Source organism: Leucoraja erinacea, chromosome 8 (assembly GCF_028641065.1).
Source record: "Leucoraja erinacea ecotype New England chromosome 8, Leri_hhj_1, whole genome shotgun sequence".
Classification (NCBI taxonomy): Eukaryota; Metazoa; Chordata; class Chondrichthyes; order Rajiformes; family Rajidae; genus Leucoraja; species Leucoraja erinaceus.
The window spans coordinates 44,166,381-44,186,325 of NC_073384.1; the positions used below are offsets into that span (position 1 = coordinate 44,166,381).

The 19,945-nt window shown below is 43.1% G+C and overlaps 1 protein-coding gene across 1 annotated transcript in view; it reads right to left on the reverse strand.

Moving 5' to 3' along the window:
- msh2 (mutS homolog 2 (E. coli)) overlaps window positions 1-19,945 on the reverse strand; it is a 52,147-nt gene that overhangs the window by 6,882 nt on the left and 25,320 nt on the right. The window contains exons 8-14 of the mRNA XM_055639604.1: window positions 18,614-18,723; window positions 12,484-12,607; window positions 11,909-12,059; window positions 5,818-5,915; window positions 4,170-4,415; window positions 2,528-2,732; window positions 763-1,010 (exon numbers count right to left, since the gene is read on the reverse strand). Coding sequence (XP_055495579.1) covers window positions 763-1,010; window positions 2,528-2,732; window positions 4,170-4,415; window positions 5,818-5,915; window positions 11,909-12,059; window positions 12,484-12,607; window positions 18,614-18,723 — 1,182 coding nt within the window. The remainder of the gene's footprint in view (window positions 1-762; window positions 1,011-2,527; window positions 2,733-4,169; window positions 4,416-5,817; window positions 5,916-11,908; window positions 12,060-12,483; window positions 12,608-18,613; window positions 18,724-19,945) is intronic.

Here is a 19,945-nt window from a genome sequence, read left to right on the forward strand (position 1 = left end):
TATCTCAATCTAGCACATTGCAGCCCATGCGCTTTTGTTTCCGCACCTTCTCCGTAGCTGTGACACTATATTTTGCATTATTTATTTCCTCTTTTTGCACTACCTGTTGTACTTATGTATGGTTTGATTGTAATCAACCCATGATTTACCTATATAGCACACAAGACAACATATTTCACTGTATTGCAGTACTTGTGACAATAAACACAATCCACCACAGATTTACCGGCACCCTTGGTTCCAGAGCTTTTCTGGTTGACCCATATTGCCAAACCAGAGATAGTCCAAATGTATCAGAACAGTCTGCCTAAAGGGCCTGTCCCACTTGGGTGTCATTTCCGTGCCATTTACGCGACATCCTAAAAATTGTTTGGCGCGTGGTGGCGTATGCAGTGTCGCGCGGCAACGAGCTACGCCCAAGGCTTTGCAAATGCTCAAAACCCTCGCGTTCCACCTGCGTGAAGTATCCCTTGCGCACGCTGACATATGTTTAGCGCGTGGTGCGCACGAACATTGCCTATACTAATTTATTATGCGTCATCTTGCATTGCATCGTCATTTGAGCACCGCACCTGGCATTGGCGCCACATGGGGGGTATTTCAAGTGTACTCTTGTAATTTTGTCCAGATTAAAGGAGGTGCCGGACCACCAGCCGGAAAATCGGTGGTGGACCTGTACCATTAATGTGCTTTATGCCATTGAATGAACAGAGCAGATTACATTTCAAATTAAACTAATGCCACTGTATGTTTATACCTTACCTTTCTTCACACGGTATAACATGGTTAGTGTTTCATCTGTGGTGAGGGCAGTCACATGCAAGTTATTCACTGTTGGTACTTGATCAGCCAGGGCAGTCAACTCATGGAAATGAGTGGCAAACATACAAAATGCACAAATCTTGGTGGAAATATATTCTGATATGGCCCAGGCCAGGCCAAAGCCATCATAGGTAGAGGTTCCTCTTCCCAATTCATCAATAATGATCAGTGAGTGTTCAGTTGCTGATCTGAGAAAGAAACAACACGTTAAAGTTAATGATCAAAAGAATTGTCACAGATCTCTACATAGCTGGTGATTTTCATCCCCCATTAAACACCTGCATTATCTTTGATCGCATACAAGAAGCGTATTCTCTTCAACTCAAATTGATATAAAACTGAACTTTTTTCTTTACACGGTCCACAGTGCTCACTGTCGTTCCCATAACTCACTGTGGTGAAATCAAAAACCTGATTAATGTGATCCAGTTTTTTATTTTCTGATATCAGGATCTGAACTATAACTGTTTCTCCCTCTACTTAACGCTCTTTAAATTGGAGACTTGGAATAAATGCAAGAAGTTTATTTCCCCCCTCTCTCTTCAACATGCCAATCTGTTGGGTTTTTTAAAAAATTATAGAGCTGTACTACTCACAGCAAAATAAAATGAGTGGGGCATTTTTTTTAAACATTTAAAAGACGATTTCTCTCTTACAATGTACAGGGGGAATTAACATGAAAATGTTCAATTTCCAAAGCTCCACATACTGAAACAATGCCTGGGTGTTTGGGGGATAAGTAAGGGGGGTGTGTCTTTCGTCTTTCGTGAGAAAGACACCCAATAAAGCTACGGAAAGGAGTAATGAACCACCATGGCCTAAAAATCCATCAGGCGAGAATGAAATGCTCGGAGAAGGAGAAAGAGGTGCAGCACACAGGCCTTGAACCTGGTGAGACACAGGAAGAGTCCTGCCCAGGACTCACCCCATAGAGCCCAGTCCCTCCACGCATTAGAATCTCCCAACCCCTGCAGAGAAGTTATTTAGGTAGCTGATCCGTGGGCAGTTGCTGCTGGGACGCAAGGAAGAGGAATATCAGCTGCTGTGTCTAACCACCCGTTCAATCGAGCCCTCCAATTCATTGACTTCACTGCACTGATTTTATGGACTGGTCAAGCAGGCTGGAAGAGCTGTATGAATGTACCCACTCTCATTTTAATGGAACTCATGAGTCAGGTTTCTAGAGCATGATTTCACTCAGCATGAATTGAGCTACAACAATTGTTTAATACCCAAGTAAAAACATATGGGTCTTATCCAGACATGCTGGGAATTTGATTGTGATTATAAAGATCAATAAAAAGCTAAACACCGAGCAGCAGCTGAACGTTTATTCTAAATTACAGATTTCTAAGATTCTAAATTATCCACTAGGGTAGGAGGCCCTCTGCTACTAAAATAATTAAGTTCCACATTTTTAGCTCTTTTCTATGAAAGCCATTTTCAGAACTCACAACTTAAAAACTAAAGTTGTTAAGTCATAGGAGCAGATTAGGCCATTCAACCTAGCGTCTACTCCACTGTTTAATCATGGCCGATCTATTTTTCCCTCTCAACCCCAGTCCCCTACCTTCTCCTCATAACCTTTCTAAGGGTACATCCTAAAATCAGATTGAACACGTGCTGACTGATTTAGAAACATTTTCATTTAAAAAGTCACTCAGTTAAGGTGGAGCGCCAAGGTAGCTATGAGAAGCATTCTTACCTCAAGATAGCTGCAGTTTCCAACATTTCCGCCATGAATGTTGAAACCCCTTTGAGTTGACTGTCACCAGCGCCAACCCGAGCAAGGATGCAGTCAACAATACTTATCTCCGCAGAGTCACAGGGTACAAAACAACCAATCTGGGCCATCAGAACCACCACACCAGTCTGTCGGATATATGTTGATTTACCACCCATATTGGGACCTACACAATAGGTACAAACAAGAACCAGATCGGCATCATCAAGAAAAGAAGATACAAAGTCAAGATGGTGAATCACATTTCCAATCAACCACGTGTGTTTGCCTAACTTTGACAATATTTGCTAAGCTGCTTTGGAGCACCTATGTGCTTACTTTGCCACATTTAATAGGGCAACAATATTCTGACCCAGAGTCTTCAGGGTTTCTATCTTGTCTGTGCCCATATGGACTTGTATGGACAGGTTACAAAGATGGAATATCCATGACTTGCAGTCAATCGCTGTCAGTCAAGTTAAATTACATTTGGTTTCCATAAACTTCCTAAAAACGAGGGAAAAAACATGGAAAATGTAACGTCATATAAAGTGGATTTACACATATAAATGATCAATGGACTGAATCAGCAGCTGCTACAAGAGCCAAACATGGCAAATGATATTAAAAGACATTTGGAAGGGTTTGGAGGGCATTGGGCCAAATGCAGGCAAATGGGACAAGCCCAGTACATTAACTTTGTAGGTACGGACAAGGTAGGCCGAAGGGCCTCTTTCTGTGCCTTATTTCTCTATTACGTTGTGACTAAATCTGAAATAGAAAATGCTGATGGCGCAATGGGCTAAGTGTTCGGCTGGCGACCGGAAGGTAGCCGGTTCGAATCCCGCTTGGAGTGCATACTGTCGTTGTGTCCTTGGGCAAGACACTTCACCCACCTTTGCCTGCGTGTGAATGTGTGTGAGTGATTGGTGGTGGTCGGAGGGGCCGTAGGCGCAGATTAGCAGCCACGCTTCCGTCAGTCTGCCCCAGGGCAGCTGTGGCTACAGAAGTAGCTCACCACCACCGAGTGTGACTGAGGAGTGAATGAATAATGCGATGTAAAGCGCCTTGAGTATCTAGAAAGGCGCTATATAAATCCCATCCATTATTATTATTATTACTTTTGACAAAAGGTCATTAACCTTTAACATTGGCTCTGTCCTCTCTCCAAGGATGCTATCTGACTTTACTGTTTTTAGCATTTCGTGTTTTTGTGATATTATTTTCAGTTTCAGATTTCCAGCATCTGCTACACTTTGTTTTTGCTCCAGCTACAAGAAACTAGCAAGGACCAGTAGGCAAGGACCTTCACACCTCTGCACAAACAAAATCGCTCTTTTTCTAAGTTAGGTCAACCATTCTTCAGGCACCAAACCATTTTCCCCTAGTTTGGAAATTATTGCACTGTGGACAGCGCAGGGCAGATTTAATCCTCCGGCTGAGATCAAAAACAGGATAATAGATACTGTGACAAAATTGTCAGAGGCCTAATTTATCAGGACATTGACTCTCATTGAACTTTCAACAGCACGCAGTGACCAGAGCAGAGTTGTACATGGCAAAATCACAATTAGATGAATTATTAACTTATCTTAGTTTTATCCAGTAAAATCATCAACATCACCTGTTATTATCTGGAACATCTGTTTATCTTTTTCAAATGTAACATCATTGGGTATGAAGGCCACATCATCTTGGACCTCAATACATGGATGCCTGGAAGCCTTCAAGACAATCCGACCTTGACCTTTTTCAAGGATTACCGGCCTCACATATGGCACAGGGGCTCCATTAGCTACATGGGCAAAGCTGACCACTGCATCCAGTTGTGCAATCACATCATTTAGAGTCTGTTGAGGTTCCACATACCCTGTTATTAAAAAAAAGGGGGAGATATTATGGTAAACCACAAACCTTTTGTCGGATTTTGGATAGCTTCACCGAAAAGGTTAAGCAGCACAGATGGAAAAAAAAAAAATTAGTGTTTTAGCTCAATACCTTTTTAATCATTAATTCACACGAAGCATCAAAGACTCAAAACATTACTTCACTTTGATGTTTGCAGATGCTGCCTGGCCTGCCATGCATTTTCAACATTTTGTTTTACTTTAGATTTAGTGTTTACTTTTAATATCTGGGTCTGGAAACACACTTTTAATGGAGATTTGGGGTGGGCTGGGGGAAAGGTACTGGAGAATATGAAGGCCTAGTTATATAAAACAGTACAATCTCACCCTACCCACAGGACAGATAAACTGACAGTCTGGCTAATTGAGGTGGGGGTGATAGCAGGGAGTTTGGTCACAGCATCTTCCCACAATGGGGAAGAAAGTCTGTGACTTCTTGGTGTGGTCTGGAGAAGCACTCTGATCCCATTACAAAAATAAGTTTTGGAACCAAATTTTGATAGGACATTCCTTCTATCATTCCATCCATCCATCCATCCATCTTCAATCTATAACATTCCTTCTATCATTCCATCCATCCATCCATCCATCTTCAATCTATACATTACTAAAACTCTCATCTTGTTATCTTCCGGTTTGCTTTGTTTTGACATTTGCGCAAGAACAGTACAGGATAGCACTACGATTTTTCGCCACTTTACTCCTATGCTGCAAGTGCAAGAAGTTTTGATCCGATTGGTGGTATATTTTAAAAGTTATTAAGGTTTAAAAATCTTAAAAACCGTGCATGCGCAGATTGGTATCCTCTCGTGTCAGTCACTGCCGGGATGGCGACGCCTCTTCCTGTACCATCGCCGCATTAATTGGCCGCGTCCGCTGTCAGTCACGGTCGGCCGGCGCGGACTCCGGTCAGAAGAGCGGCAACCTCAAGATCCTGGGGAGGTGAGGAGGGAGAGTGGGGGATTTTGTGTACGGATGTGGCGCCGACAGACGAGAAGCTGAAGCAAAGAAGTCGAAGCCAAATAACTGAATGGAAACGAAGCCGAAACGCCAAATCTCTCTCATAGTTGTTAGTAACAAATCGAGCTGCCTGTCTTTGGACACGTTCGATGGAAGAAATATTTTTATTTGTGTATGGGTCCCATGCTGCAACTGCGTAGTCCAAATGAGGTCTAACGAGAGTGAAGTATAGCTTCTCCTTGACAGAAGGTGAATTTGATGATTGATCAATGCCGGCCAAGGCACCTGGAAATGAGCTTTGTCTTTTCTTTAAATATTGAAGCGTATCAATGCACACAAGCAAACAGACCAACCAGATTTCCATTCAATGCCTTAAAAAGTGAAATTTCTTCTAGAACATTTTACCTGCAGAGATATTAATGATTTCTTTAACAATTGCATTCTGCGCTTCTTCATATTCTCCTCTGTTCTTCACGTATTCCTCATTGTAGGAGCTCAGCTTACTAGGAGAAAGATCCACAAAATAAAGTTTCACAAACTCCGTTCTTGAAATAAACAGCCTCCCATTTTTGAAATAAGCAATGCATTTGGAAAGGACAGTCCATCTTTGCATTTCAGATCAGATTCAGATTCAACTTTAATTGTCATTGTCAGTGTACAGTACGAAATGCAGTCAAGGCAGCTTGAAAGCAGATGGCAGTTTGGAATTGTAATACTGAAGGGAAAGTGGTAGGGACAGTATTTCACTTTTGTACTAGCAAGAAAATAATGTCCAAGACGGATACAAACTGGAATATTTAAGGTAGAGCCCTACCAAGGTACGCAATCTACTGTACAAGTTCAAATTTAGACAAAAGGGATTCAGAGAGAACAGAATAAAACAAGGTTTTCATTTAGAGACACAATGTCCTGGAGTAAATCAGCAGATAAAAAGGATGGGTGAAGTTTCGGGTTGAGACCCTTCCTCAGACTGAAAGTCGGGGGTGAGGGGTGAAGAGCTGGAGGCGAGATGATAATCAGGACCAATCAGGGCAGGCCACAAATGACCTCAGGCACAGTGTGCCTGGTAGGCTCATTGTTGGTTAGGGAAGGTGTGATCTCAAGGGAAACAATGTAGAGAACTGTGGAACTGGTAAAACAACTAGGGTTGCGGAAGGGGCAGGGGGAGGGGAGTGCAAGTAGAAGTTATTTAAAATAAGCAAATTCAATGGTCACACCACTGGTTTGTAAGCTACCCAAGTGAAATATGAAAACAAGACCCAAAACGTCGCCTATTCCTTCTCTCCATAGGTGCTGCCTCACCCGCTGAGTTTCTCCAGCATTTTGTCTACCTTCAAGTGAAATACGAGGTGCATTTCTTACAATTTACATGTGGCTTTATTCTGGCAGTATAGCAGGCCCTGGACAGAAAGGCCAGTATGGGAATACGATTAACTACTCCGATTGTGCAATGTGGAAAATAAGTAAAATAGTGGGAACTGGCTGCATCAAATTCAGGGGTGTTGAGTAATTTCAGAAAGTGCTCAACAAGGATTTGGATACACAGAAAGAGGATATGTCCTACATTCCCAGACAGTGGAAATAATTAAGAATAACACACAAATAAAAATGTTGGAGGAAGTTATTGCTTTAACTTTGTAACCTTTCATCAAACTGGGAAATGTTTTTCCAATAACCCTCATCTTTAACTCCACATTTGTTCCGATAAGTATATTACATTAATTTTGTGGAAAAACGCAGGTCATTTTGATTTTGTACTCTGTCCTACATCATGAGATTGTCATCCAGCTCCTACTGACTTTTCCTCTGCATAAATCGTCTTAATGCTGTGCATTAAGACATTACCTAACTAGAAATATGTGCCCTGTAGACTAATGAAGCATTAATAATGGAGAAGCAATACCTGGTCATGCTCTAATAGTCAGCTCCCTGTCCCAAATGCAAAAACCAACATCCTCAGTAGTTAAATTGACTATGGAGTAATTAGAGGTCTCAACCTACTTTGCTCATAAATAGCACTAATACATATTCATTTTTTGGAATTCAAAGATAACATCCTTCCCTCCCCTAACCGAAAAAGTGGAAAAACATAATTATACCAGGCAGTATCTTACCTTAAGGAATAAAATATTGCATTCTATTTTAGACTTAAAAGCGAAGGTATAACTGGGCTGAAAGAGGTTAGAGATAGAATGACACATGAAGGAATGACTGTGAAATCAATGTCTGAAAGATGGGGCAATCAGAGGTGAACATCAGAGGAGATAACATAGAACAGCACAAGAACAGGCCCTTCTGTCCAAACTGTCTGTGCCAAACATGATACCAAGACCATCTCTTATCTACCTGCACCAATTCCATATCCCTCCATACCCTGCATATCCATATTCCTATCCAAAAGCCTATTAAAAGCACTATCGCATCTGCCTCAACAACAAACCATGGCAATGTGTTCTAAGTACTCACCACCCTGTGTGTAAAAAAATGCCGCATATCTATCTATCTATCTTCTATCTATTATCTATTATTATATCTATAAAACTCTGGGGCCATCCGACCGACTGCCGACCGGCGCCCTTCCTGCCTTTCGATTCGTGCCCGATACTCGCAGATGTCCAATCGGAATGGCCGATGCTCGCAGATGTCCAATCGGAATGGATTCATTTGCATGTACGGCTGCCGGCTGCATTTCTTCCTTTGATTCATTGCCACGCCCAATCCAGACGCTCAATCTCCGAGATATTTTCCATTTCGGTAGAGATTTCGCTTTTCTTTCTAAGTATCCGCTCCTCATTTCATTTCGTCGTGTTAAAGTACACGTTTTTAATCAAATCCTTCTCCCCCCACCCACCCCCAAGTATTTCAAAAATAAACAGGCTTCTCCATTTACATGTCAGCTTCCAACACACTTCGAAACAAAGTTGCAAGACAAGGAACACTGAACTTTTCACTGCTGCAGCAGGCAGGGGAGGTGCCATTGGATTTTTTTTTAATCCATTGCTGAGGGAGGCAGGGCAGTGCTGGAATCTTACTTTTGAGAACGGCTTCAGTTCCATTGGAGGAGACGGGTGCATGGTGGAATATTGGGTTGGGGGATCACACCATTGGGGGAGCAGACCCAACGGGTCTGCACTTGGTCTAGTCTATATTTAAAACTCTGGCCCCATCCGACCGACTGCCGACCAGCGCCCTTCCTGCCTTTCGATTCGTGCCCGATACTCGCAGATGTCCAATTGGAATGGTCGATGCTCGCAGATGTCCAATCGGAATGGATTCATTTGCATGTACGGCTGCCGGCTGCATTTCTTCCTTTGATTCATTGCCACGCCCAATCCAGACGCTCAATCTCCGAGATATTTTCCATTTCGGTAGAGATTTCGCTTTTCTTTCTAAGTATCCGCTCCTCATTTCATTTCGTCGTGTTGAAGTACACGTTTTTAATCAAATCCTTCTCCCACCCACCCCCAAGTATTTCAAAAATAAACAGGCTTCTCCATTTACATGTCAGCTTCCAACACACTTCGAAACAAAGTTGCAAGACAGGAACACTGAACTTTTCACTGCTGCAGCAGGCAGGGGAGGTGCCATTGGATTTTTTTTGAAAGAGGCAGGGCAGTGCTGGAATCTTACTTTTGAGAACGGCTTCAGTTCCATTGGAGGAGACGGGTGCATGGTGGAATATTGGGTTGGGGGATCACACCATTGGGGGAGCAGACCCAACGGGTCTGCACTTGGTCTAGTTATATATTAAAACTGTGTGGCTGCCGCCTGGCGTCCGTCCGGCTGCCTTTCTGCCTTTTGATTCGTTCCATCGTGTGATATCACAATGCCCAATGCTCGCAGATGTCCAATCGGAATGCCCAATGCTCCCAGATGTCCAATCGGAATGGATCCATTTACATGTATGGCTGCCGGCTGCCTTTCTTCCTTTGATTCCTTGCCACGCCGAATCCAGACGCAGAATCGCCAAAATCTTTTCCATTTCGGTAGAGATCTCACTTTTCTTTCAAAGTATCCACTCCTGATTACATTTCGTCGTGTTTATGTACACATTTTTAATCAAATCCTTCTCTCTCCCCCCCCCCCCCCCCCCCCCCCCCCCCCCCCCCCACCCATATATTTGTAATCAAATCCTTCTTCTTCCCCCCCCCCCCCCAATATTTCAAAAATAAACTGCCTTCTCACCCATAGAAGCAGCCCTGATTTTTTCCATTTCGGTAGAGATTTCACTTATCATTCCAAGTATCCACTCCTCATTAAATTTTGTCGTACACATTTTTAATAAAGTCCTTCACCCCCCCCCCCCCCCCACTCACTCTCATTTGTCGCCTCCTGCTGGCCAGCGACCATAACGGCTGCTGGCGCCCGCATCTCGCCTCAAAGACTCCATTTAAAAACAACTGCACTGCTGATTCCTGAGCCGCTTGAGTTGGAGGACCACGTCTCCCATGGGGGCTACGGGTAGGGAACAGCTGCGTTGGGGGGGCAGACCCAACGGGTCTGCACTTGGGTCTAGTCTCCTTTAAACTTTGCACCTCTCACTGTAAAGCTATGGCCATTAGTATCTGATTTTTCCATCTTGGGGGAAAAGATTCTGGCTGTCTATGCTTCTCATAATTTTATACACTTTTATCAAGGCTCCTGACAACCTCAGGCATTCCTGAGAAAACAATCTAAGTCTGTTCAACCTCTCCCTGCAGCTAATGCCCCCAAGAAAAGATGAGGAGCATTTCATGCAGGTGACTATATAAATCGACACAATGTGATTGCAAGAGGCCAGTCAAATTAGCAATGCCAATAATGCCAAAATGTGGATAAATGTGAGGTTATCCATTTTGGTGGCACAAAAACAGGAAAGCACAGACTATTATCTAAATGGTGGCCGATTGGGAAAGGGGGAGATGCAGCGAGACTGGGTGTCATGGTACACCAGTCATTGAAGGTAGGCATGCAGGTGCAGCAGGCAGTAAAGAAAGCGAATGGTATGTTAGCTTTCATTGCAAAAGGATTTGAGTATAGGAAAGCAGAGAGGTTCTACTGCAGTTGTACAGGGTCTTGGTGAGACCACACCTGGAGTATTGCGTACAGTTTTGGTCTCCAAATCTGAGGAAGGACATTATTGCCATAGAGGGAGTGCAGAGATGGTTCACCAGACTGATTCCTGGGATGTCAGGACTGTCTTATGAAGAAAGACTGGATAGACTTGGTTTATACTCTCTAGAATTTAGAAGATTGAGAGGGGATCTTATAGAAACTTACAAAATTCTTAAGGGGTTGGACAGGCTAGATGCAGGAAGATTGTTCCCGATGTTAGGGAAGTCCAGGACAAGGGGTCACAGCTTAAGTATAAAGGGGAAATCCTTTAAAACCGAGATGAGAAGAACTTTTTTCACGCAGAGAGTGGTGAATCTCTGGAACTCTCTGCCACAGAGGCCAGTTCATTGGCTATATTTAAGAGGGAGTTAGATGTGGCCCTTGTGGCTAAGGGGATCAGGGGGTATGGAGAGAAGGCAGGTACGGGATACTGAGTTGGATGATCAGCCATGATCATATTGAATGGCGGTGCAGGCTCGAAGGGCCGAATGGCCTACTCCTGCACCTAATTTCTATGTTTCTATGTTACTATAATCGTGGGTGAGAGTTTGGCTGAAACAACCGGCTCTTCTGTAATGCCAGACATTGCTGCCAGGCATCACAGCAACAATTGTGCAATCCAGGGCAAGAAATATGGCTGGGTACCACCAACATACTAAGCATAGCTACAAAGTAGCAGCATTAAAATGAGAAATACAAGGCTGCCAAGTAGCAAAACATGCAAATGATTACCTATATGCAAGCAGGCGTATTGTACAAGTTGGGTGGAGTCGGGAGGAAATGGAACAATACCTCCAGAGATGAAGAATACAAGGGGGTGGAGGACAATCCTAAAGATAACATTTGGGAATCTCAGCGGTCATTTCTATTAACCAGTGACACCATTCATGCACTACCCACCAGTGATCAGACCACACTGGGTGGTTATGCCCACACTCCACCCCCCCCCCTTCACCCAACCCTCGCTTCAAGTTACTTACTCACCATCTTACCACAAAACTGAAGCATTAAAACCAACTTTAATATGCAAGCTGTACCTTTACCTAACTTGACATGTGGCACCAACTACAGTTTCTAGACTAAACAGCTCGGCTCTTCAACCAAATAACATATTTGGAGGCCATCCCAAAGAGCATCGAGTTGAAAGGTTGATGGTATTTAGTCCATGCATACTCCAGCTGGGTTTCATCACTCCAGAAATGTACACAGGATCTTTCAAAGAAGTTCAACTTCCGTCCATGTAGCTCAATACAAACATCTATCCGACAGTGACAAGCACAATGCAATATGACCCTCAGACATGTCAACATTCAAAAAGATGCAAAGTGTTGTTTTGGCTACAAACCAAAGCCAAACACGTGACAATAGCACCAGAAAAGAGTAAACAAAATAAAATTCTAACCCATTTGTGAACCGGACTCCATTCTTCTGGATATCTATAGTATTAAATTTCTTATTGTTGCGAAGAGCCTTTTCCTCCTTGCAGGTGACGCGGAAGTAATAACCCAACTGAGCGTTTGACTCCAGTTTCACAGTCTTTCCAGCTTCAAGACCTACATAAATCAACAAGATTATCAAAGGAAACTATCTCACAGATATTCAATTACAAAGTATTCACTTTTGATTCATTTCTCTTCACCACTCCCAAAACCACCTTTCTCAATCTTAATCCCATCTATTAACACTCTAAAGGTCAGTGTTTCTGGTGTTACCTATGGCTCATCGAACCTGCTACCCACAATATCTTTACAGGGAAGATAAAATGTAGACATCAGATTTGGATTGCCAGCCAGGAACCATCCTCTGGATTCAATATTATTAATTTTGATTTAGTATTCAAATGGAAAGTGCACTGATATCTATCACTGATGGATTGATACTCATGTGAAACATCTTGCTGTTTTTAATTATGTTAAAGCCACAATACCATGAAGTTGTTTATACAAACACAAAAAAAGTCATATAGCTATTTTGTACCTAACTCTCTGGCAGCTTGGTTGAGAGCTGACTGCATGCTTTTCTCCAGGTCATCCATCTTTTCTCTAAGTTCAGTTAGATTTGGGTCAAATGATGGTTTTACCAGATACTCGTGATTTTCCACCTGTTAAAGAGAGTGCTTTTAACATTTAAGTAATTATAGAAAAGCCATGAATCAATTTATCACCAGAAAAACTGGTGTTAAAACACTTATTATCAGTACACTGATAAGCTAGTGTTCATTTGTGAGGGAGTTTGGGAGAAGAGGAAGGGAAAAATGGCAAAAGCAGAAGATTCTGGAAAGACTCAGCAGATCAAGCAGTGTCGATAGTTAAGAGCTTAATTGTCATATGTACTGAAAACAGAACAATGTAATTCTTATTAACAACTCAGTAACAGCTAGCTCTGCACAGTATGTAGAGATAACATACATTTTAAAAAGTGCAATAAATAAAAAAACAAAACAACGCTAGTGCAAAACAAAAAGCAAGTTGTCCCTCGTGCGTCCAAGGCAGTTTGTTGTTTTGTTGGTCTTCGCAGCATTCAAGAGCTTCTGTGGAGAGAAACTGTTCATAATTCAGGTTGATGATCTTTCCTCTGATTGAAAGGTCATTGCAAGCAATACCCACATTGTTTCTCTCTCCACAGATGCCTGATCTGAGCATTTACAGCATTTCTGTGTTTGCAGGTTCTTAACAGGGAAGAATCTATCGCCTTGTATTACAAGATAAAAATACCAGAAACAAGAACAAATCTCTGTATCTGTCATGGGATGATTAACATTTTAGGTATTCACTGGTCATTATGCGCCAGAGCAGAAACTAAAACCACTAACAAATACATCAAAACCTACTAACCTTAAGAAAATAGGGACCCGAGGGGCAACTGTTTAACTCCGAAGGTGGTGCGTATATGGAACAAGTTGCTAGATGAGGCAGTAGAGGCAGGAACAGCAGCATTTAAAAGTCACTTGGACAGGTACATGGATAGGAAAGGTTTAGAGGGATATGGGTGAAACACAGGCAAATGGAACTAACAAAATGGGGCATCTTGGACGAGTAGGGCTGAAAGGCCTGTTTCTGTGCTCTATGACTCCAAATAAATAAACAAATGGTACTGGATTGATAAAGGGAAGCAGCAAGGTGAAATTGCTACCTTCAGTGGCGCTGCAGTTCTGCCACTGGCCGTGTGCGCCACTTTGGCGCCTTTGAGAGGGGGGCGGGTTTAAAATGCCGTTTTCTCAAGCCCGTTGAAGTCGATCTTTGTCAGGCTGTTTAGCTGCTGAAAAATAATCGATCCGACGTGTTTTATGAAGTTTTTTTAAAAACATCACTGGATAATTTAACAGGAGTAAAATAAAAGGCGACTTCTAAAGCCGTCAACGCCAACAACGGGACGGATCTCACGAACGGGTCAAAGCAAGGTAAGCCGTTTATTTTTACATACAAACGTGCTTTTTAGGATGCCTTTAATCAAAATTTCACGTTGCGAAAAGGTGATTTAGGCCCCATACCAACCGGCAGTGTTTTTCCTGCCGATATGGGGTTTAAATTCACCGCAAATGCAACGTTCCAATTGATCGCGTTCCACAAAATCCCACTCGCAAGATGATTTAAATGCCCATTAATTTACGGGAATTAAACACTAAATTCCTTCCATTTGGCCTATAAATTCATGACAATGTGATTTAAAAATCATGTTATATTATGAATTCTTGTGTGAATGTTATTTTGACACTTCGGCTATTTAAAAATGTTAACCTTTTCTTAAGAAATGGATAGATGTTTAGATCTAGTAATTGAATTTTGTAATTAGCTACAATTAGGTAACTAGCTAATTATATGCTTTAATTTCAGGTCATCCAAGTAAGATTGCTTCATTTTTGTTTCAGAATGCTTCAATCTATAACTGAAAATTTATGGGCTTTTAACTGTCCTCGATCACAGCTTTTGAATTAAGTCAATGGAAAAGCAATAGGGAACAAGATGTTAATTTCAGAGTATGAAAATGGCCATAACTTTAATACTGAAGATATGAAAGTGAATTAGGTGTCAAATTAAACTTCTTTTTATGCTTTATCTGATGGGATAAATTGCAGACTTGATTTTTAAAATCTTAAAATGTTGTAACATTGCTACTAGAGCTCAATGCTCTTAAGACAGTGGAATTGATTGTAGACATTAGGAGAGCTCCCCCTCCCCTCACCCCACTCACCATCAACAACACCACAGTCACATCTGTGGAGTCTTTTAAGTTCCTGGGAACCATCATCTCCAAGGACCTTAACTGGGGGGCTACCATCTACTCCACAGTCAAAAAGGCACAACAGAGGATGTACTTCCTATGGCAGCTGAGGAAGCACAATCTGCCACTGGCAATGATAGTCCAATTCTACACGACCATCGTAGCGTCTGTTCTCACCTTCTCCATCATGGTCTGGTTTGGCTCATCCACCAAGCACAACACCTGGAGGCAGCAGCAAATCGTCTGATCAGCATAGAAGGTTATTGGCTGCAACCTTCCCTCAATTGATGAACTGTACACTGCAAGGGCCAGGAAGGGAGCGGGCAAGATCATCTCTGACCTCTCACCCTGGCCACAAACTCTTTGAATCACTTCCCTCTGGAAGGCGACTCCGGACAGTCAAAGTTGCCACAGCCAGACATAAAACAGTTTTTATCCACGAGTAGCTGCTCTACTCAACAGCCAAAAACCTGTAGCCTCCCTTTGATCTAGTATTTTGTTGGTTCACATACTTGATCAATGGTGTTTTATCATTAATGTTTTATTATTATTAACGTTTAGTGTTTTCTGAGTCATTCGTAACTGTCACTGTATGCCACGTTGTTACCTGTGGGCGGAGCACCAAGGCAAATTCCTTGTATGTGAATACTTGGCCAATAAACTTACTTATTTCTCCAAACCAACATCAAATAATGTTTTGTTTATTGAAATCTCCATTAATAAAGACACTCGTGTGGATCTATGAGAGAGAAATTGCAATATTTCTTCCTGCAGTAAACATCTACCGTCACGCCAACAATTACATTTTATTTTTTCTTCACTTTAAAAGCATTTGTTCACCTCTTAGACATTTGTCTGCAATGTCTCATACCAGACTAATGAAGGCCATTTCCTTTCATCCTACAGTACCAAACTAAAACTGGTTCACTCAACCATGATACAAAGATGACAGTGATAATGCACCATCCACACAGCCTTTTCAGGCAAGCATTTTCCACAGACTTGCTTCCACAAGTCGAATTAACGTTGTCAATAGCACTTTAGGGAAAACAAAGCACTCAGGAGCTGAGACTTTCTAATTAACGTACAACCAATTCAATGTCAGGCATTTGCAGCGAAGTGAGAGCACGTTCTGATCGTCACGGCAGTTCTATTACTGGCATTTGGATATGACCTTAGACTCATATCCAAAGATAACATCTTTCTAAATTTGAAATGTTTACCATGCATAATACAGAAATTAAATATTATAATTCTGTTCTCAAACAATGATACAATTTTACAGCATAATGAGAATAAGTTAATTGGCCTCCAAAGTGTCATCCAATCATTTGAGAAATAAATTAGTTTATCTATCTATATATTAAAACTCTGTGTGGTATGTGTGTGTGTTTGTGGGTGTCAGATTTGGCCTTTGATTCCTTGGTCCGCCAAAACCACACGCAAAAACTACGAGATTTTTCCATTTCGCTAGCGAATTCGCTTTTATATTCACTAATGCACTCCTCAAAACAGTTGGACATTTTTATGTACACATTTTTTAAATAAAATTCTTCCCACCCCCTCACTCACTTTAAAATCTGAACGGGACTCACCAGCTGCTGATGTCACAATCCCACATGCAGACCAATGCAAGTCGCTTCTCTCTCTCTCTCTCCATTTGGCAGCCCGGCTCTCCTCCACTCCCCCCCCCCCCTTCAATTACGCTCGTGCCACCACTCCCGCAGGTCGACTCCCCGCCAACCCGCGCACCGAGCCCCGATAACAGCTGCTGCCGCCTGGCTCTCCTCCACTCCCGCCGCTCCGGCTCTGTCACGCTGGCGGAAGGCATAGATCGGCTGCTCCCCTCGCTGCTACTTTCGCCGTCCTCGCTGCCGACCCGCAGGCTCACTCGGGATCACGCCCGCCTGCCCACTCCACCCTCCCCGTACTCGGGGTCTGAAGCACCGAGAATGCGAGGCCATGGAGCTGAGGCTCACTCTGAGGCTGTCGGCTGCTGGGCCCCTCTGCTCCCCTCCCCCTTCTACCCCCCCCCCCCTATCTCTCTCTCTCCTTCCCCCCTCTCCCTCCCTCCCCTCTCTCACCCTCTCTCCCCCCTTCCAATCCCCTAAACCCCATTCCCCCACCTCTCCCCCTCCCTCTCCCCCAACCTCTCCCCCTCCCTTCTCACCCCATCTCCTCCCCCCTCTCTCCTCCCATCTCTCTCCCCTCCCATCGCTCTCCCCTCTCCTCCAGCCCCCCTCTCCCAGTCTCTTGCCCTTCTGTCTCTGCCTCTCTCACTGTCAATCCCCATTCTCTCTCTGCCCTCACTCTCTACACCCCCTCTCCCTCTCTAGACGCGCCTGTGAGTTAGGGGCTATGCATCAGTGGATAGGGCGGTTATGGGTTAAAAGGATCTAATTAATAATATCAATATAATATCAAGGGGGTAGTTAGCGTAGGGGTGGTTAGTGTGTGTAACGCAGCATGCCGCCCCTCCCCAAACGCGCGCATTTAGCCATTTTTCTGTACCCATTTTTAATAAATATCCTCCCCCCCCCCCCCCCCCCCCCCTCACTCATTTTTCGCCTCCTGCTGGCCAGCCACCATAACGGCTGCTACCGCCCACCTCTCCTCCAACGTCACTCTCGGAAAATCCTGCGCGTCAACAGCCTGTCAGCCCACAGGCGCATTGAGGGCGTACGCAGCTTCTCGATGTCCTACGCAACTTCTCGACGGCGTACGCCTAGCACGTGGCATTGTGCAATGACGTCAGGCCGCCCCCCCTGGCAACCACGCGTTGCGGGAACAGACCCAATGGGTCTGCACTTGGTCTAGTATACTTTTAAAAGTGTGTGAGTGTGTATGTGTGTGTGTTGAGGGCGAGTGTGTGGGCGGGTGTGACGCTGCATACGCCCTCAATGCACCTGTGGGCCGACAGGCTATTGGCGTGTGAGATTTACGGACAGTGCAAGATTTTTGGAGCCCCGCGTGATGTCGGAACCAGCCCCGTACAACTCCGTACGCCTCAGCCGATCGGAGTGGAGAAGCGGTTTTATACCGCACGCATGTGGGACGGGTCTGTAGGTCTTAGATATGGAGATTTTGTGTGACCATCTATACGTCCCTGTATGCGTTATTAGTGTTTTGGGTACTGTATTATTTAGCCATCACAGATTAGTGTGTTTATGCTTATAGGCTTGCATTTAGTTGTGCTTCATTTCATTTCTATGAGGAAAGATGTAGATTGGTTACTCCACACTAACCAATGGTAGTGCTTTATTAGTAGAAGCTCCGCCTACTACAAGGTTTATATTATCAGAACTCAGCTCATGCTGGCGGTCTAATCTTCGTCACACTGCTGTAACAACATGCTGAAGTGTACTGTATGTGATCTTTAATAACACTATGTTGTACCATGTTGTGAGAATGACTGGAAGCATAGAAACATAGAAAATAGGTGTACAAGCAGGCCATTCGGCCCTTCGAGCCTGCACCGCCATTCAATATGATCATGGCTGATCATCCAACTCAGTATCCTGTACCTGCTTTCTCTCCATACCCCCTGATCCCCTTAGCCACAAGGGCCACATTAACCATCTTTTGTTGAATAAGATTGACATAAACAAAAAATGTGTTATGACTGATGAAATAATGGTACCCATGTAGTAGATAGTATATCTTCGTATAGTTGTTTACTGCACAATATAACTGGTGGCCAATTCTGCTGTGAAGTCAGAGAACTGGTGAGCAGTTAACTGCCGCTATCTCTTCATGATATCATGCAATCTTGAAGCAAACCTGTTAAGTCTCTGCTTTTCATTTCCCTTTAATTTCCCTCTAAATTAATTTCTTCCACAAAGCTCTAACAGTTTTGTACATTAGCTGCCTCAACTCAGCCACATACCTGATTCAGATCCAATGTGGTCTCAATCAACTCCTGAAACTTGGCAAAATCGGTGATGAGGTCAGTCAATGGGGAGATAAAGACAGCTTTTAGTAACATCTGGTGTGCTCCTGTGGAAACAATTAGCATCGATTACATTGGATAAGCCAAGGCTTTAACATGCAAGAAGAAAGATTTATCTCAGTGAACAATATATTAACGAGCATTCTATTAGGCAAGATACCAGCATTTCATTGAATGACTTAATTATGGGCCAATGAGGGTATGAGCAAAGATTTTTATTTATGTGTAATTATCACAGCACTATAGCATGAATGCAGATGCAGGGTTAGAGAAATCTATATTTTCTCTCCAATTTATGCCACTTCAGCATTAGCTTTACATAAACACCATCTGACTGACCATTGAAATTGCTGTGATAAATACAATGCACGTTTTCCATAGAAATTCTTCCCCATTTCATGCAAAGCACCCTTTTAACAATTGCCCATCAACCTGGAGTATGAAAGTTAATTAGGTGAGGAACATCATTCCTTTGGGGCGTCACTGATGATTTTACTCCTGTTTTTTTTTTAATTCTTCAGGTCCCTTCTCTCTCTCCATACTAATTATGTTCACTCCCCCTCAATTACTTGTCTTTCGGTACCCAAATTCATCCATCTATACAAATCCTTCTCAGTGCTTGGACTGTTAAAAGATAAAATCTTTCATTTTGCTGGTTAAGGAAACACAGTTCTCCTTGCTCACCCACAGTCCAGTTTTCCCTGATCATTCTGCCCTTGCACTTTCAGCGCTCTGCAATGCACAAAAAAATAAAGCTCCAGCAACCAACATTGTCAGGTGCACAATCACCTGGTTGAATGAATTATGACTGAATGGACTGTAACTCGTTGTTATTTGGTTTAAATACATGGTCACATGCCTCCAGGTGTTATTCAATGTCCATATCTAAGACTGGCAAAGACTGGTAGCCTCGTCACCGACAAGGTTGTGGGACTCCTGAAAGGCATGATTGCCAGGCTAGGTTTGCAGCAGGTTGTGAAGCAACACAAGCATTAATCTGCCCGATGTCATCCTCACTATTTTATCTGTTAATACTGATAAACCTTTGTATTATAGTATTGCTACGTGTGACTACAGAGTTAATTCTTGTAAAACAAACACCCAATTTTATACTGAGGACTTCAAGATTTATGAGGATGTTGCCAGTACTCAAGGTCTTGATCTACAGCAGAGGTTGAGCAGGCTAGGACGTTATTCCTTGAAGCGCAGGAGGACGAGGGGTGATCTTAAAAGGGTGTATGTCTTTTACCCATAGTGGGGGAGTCAAGA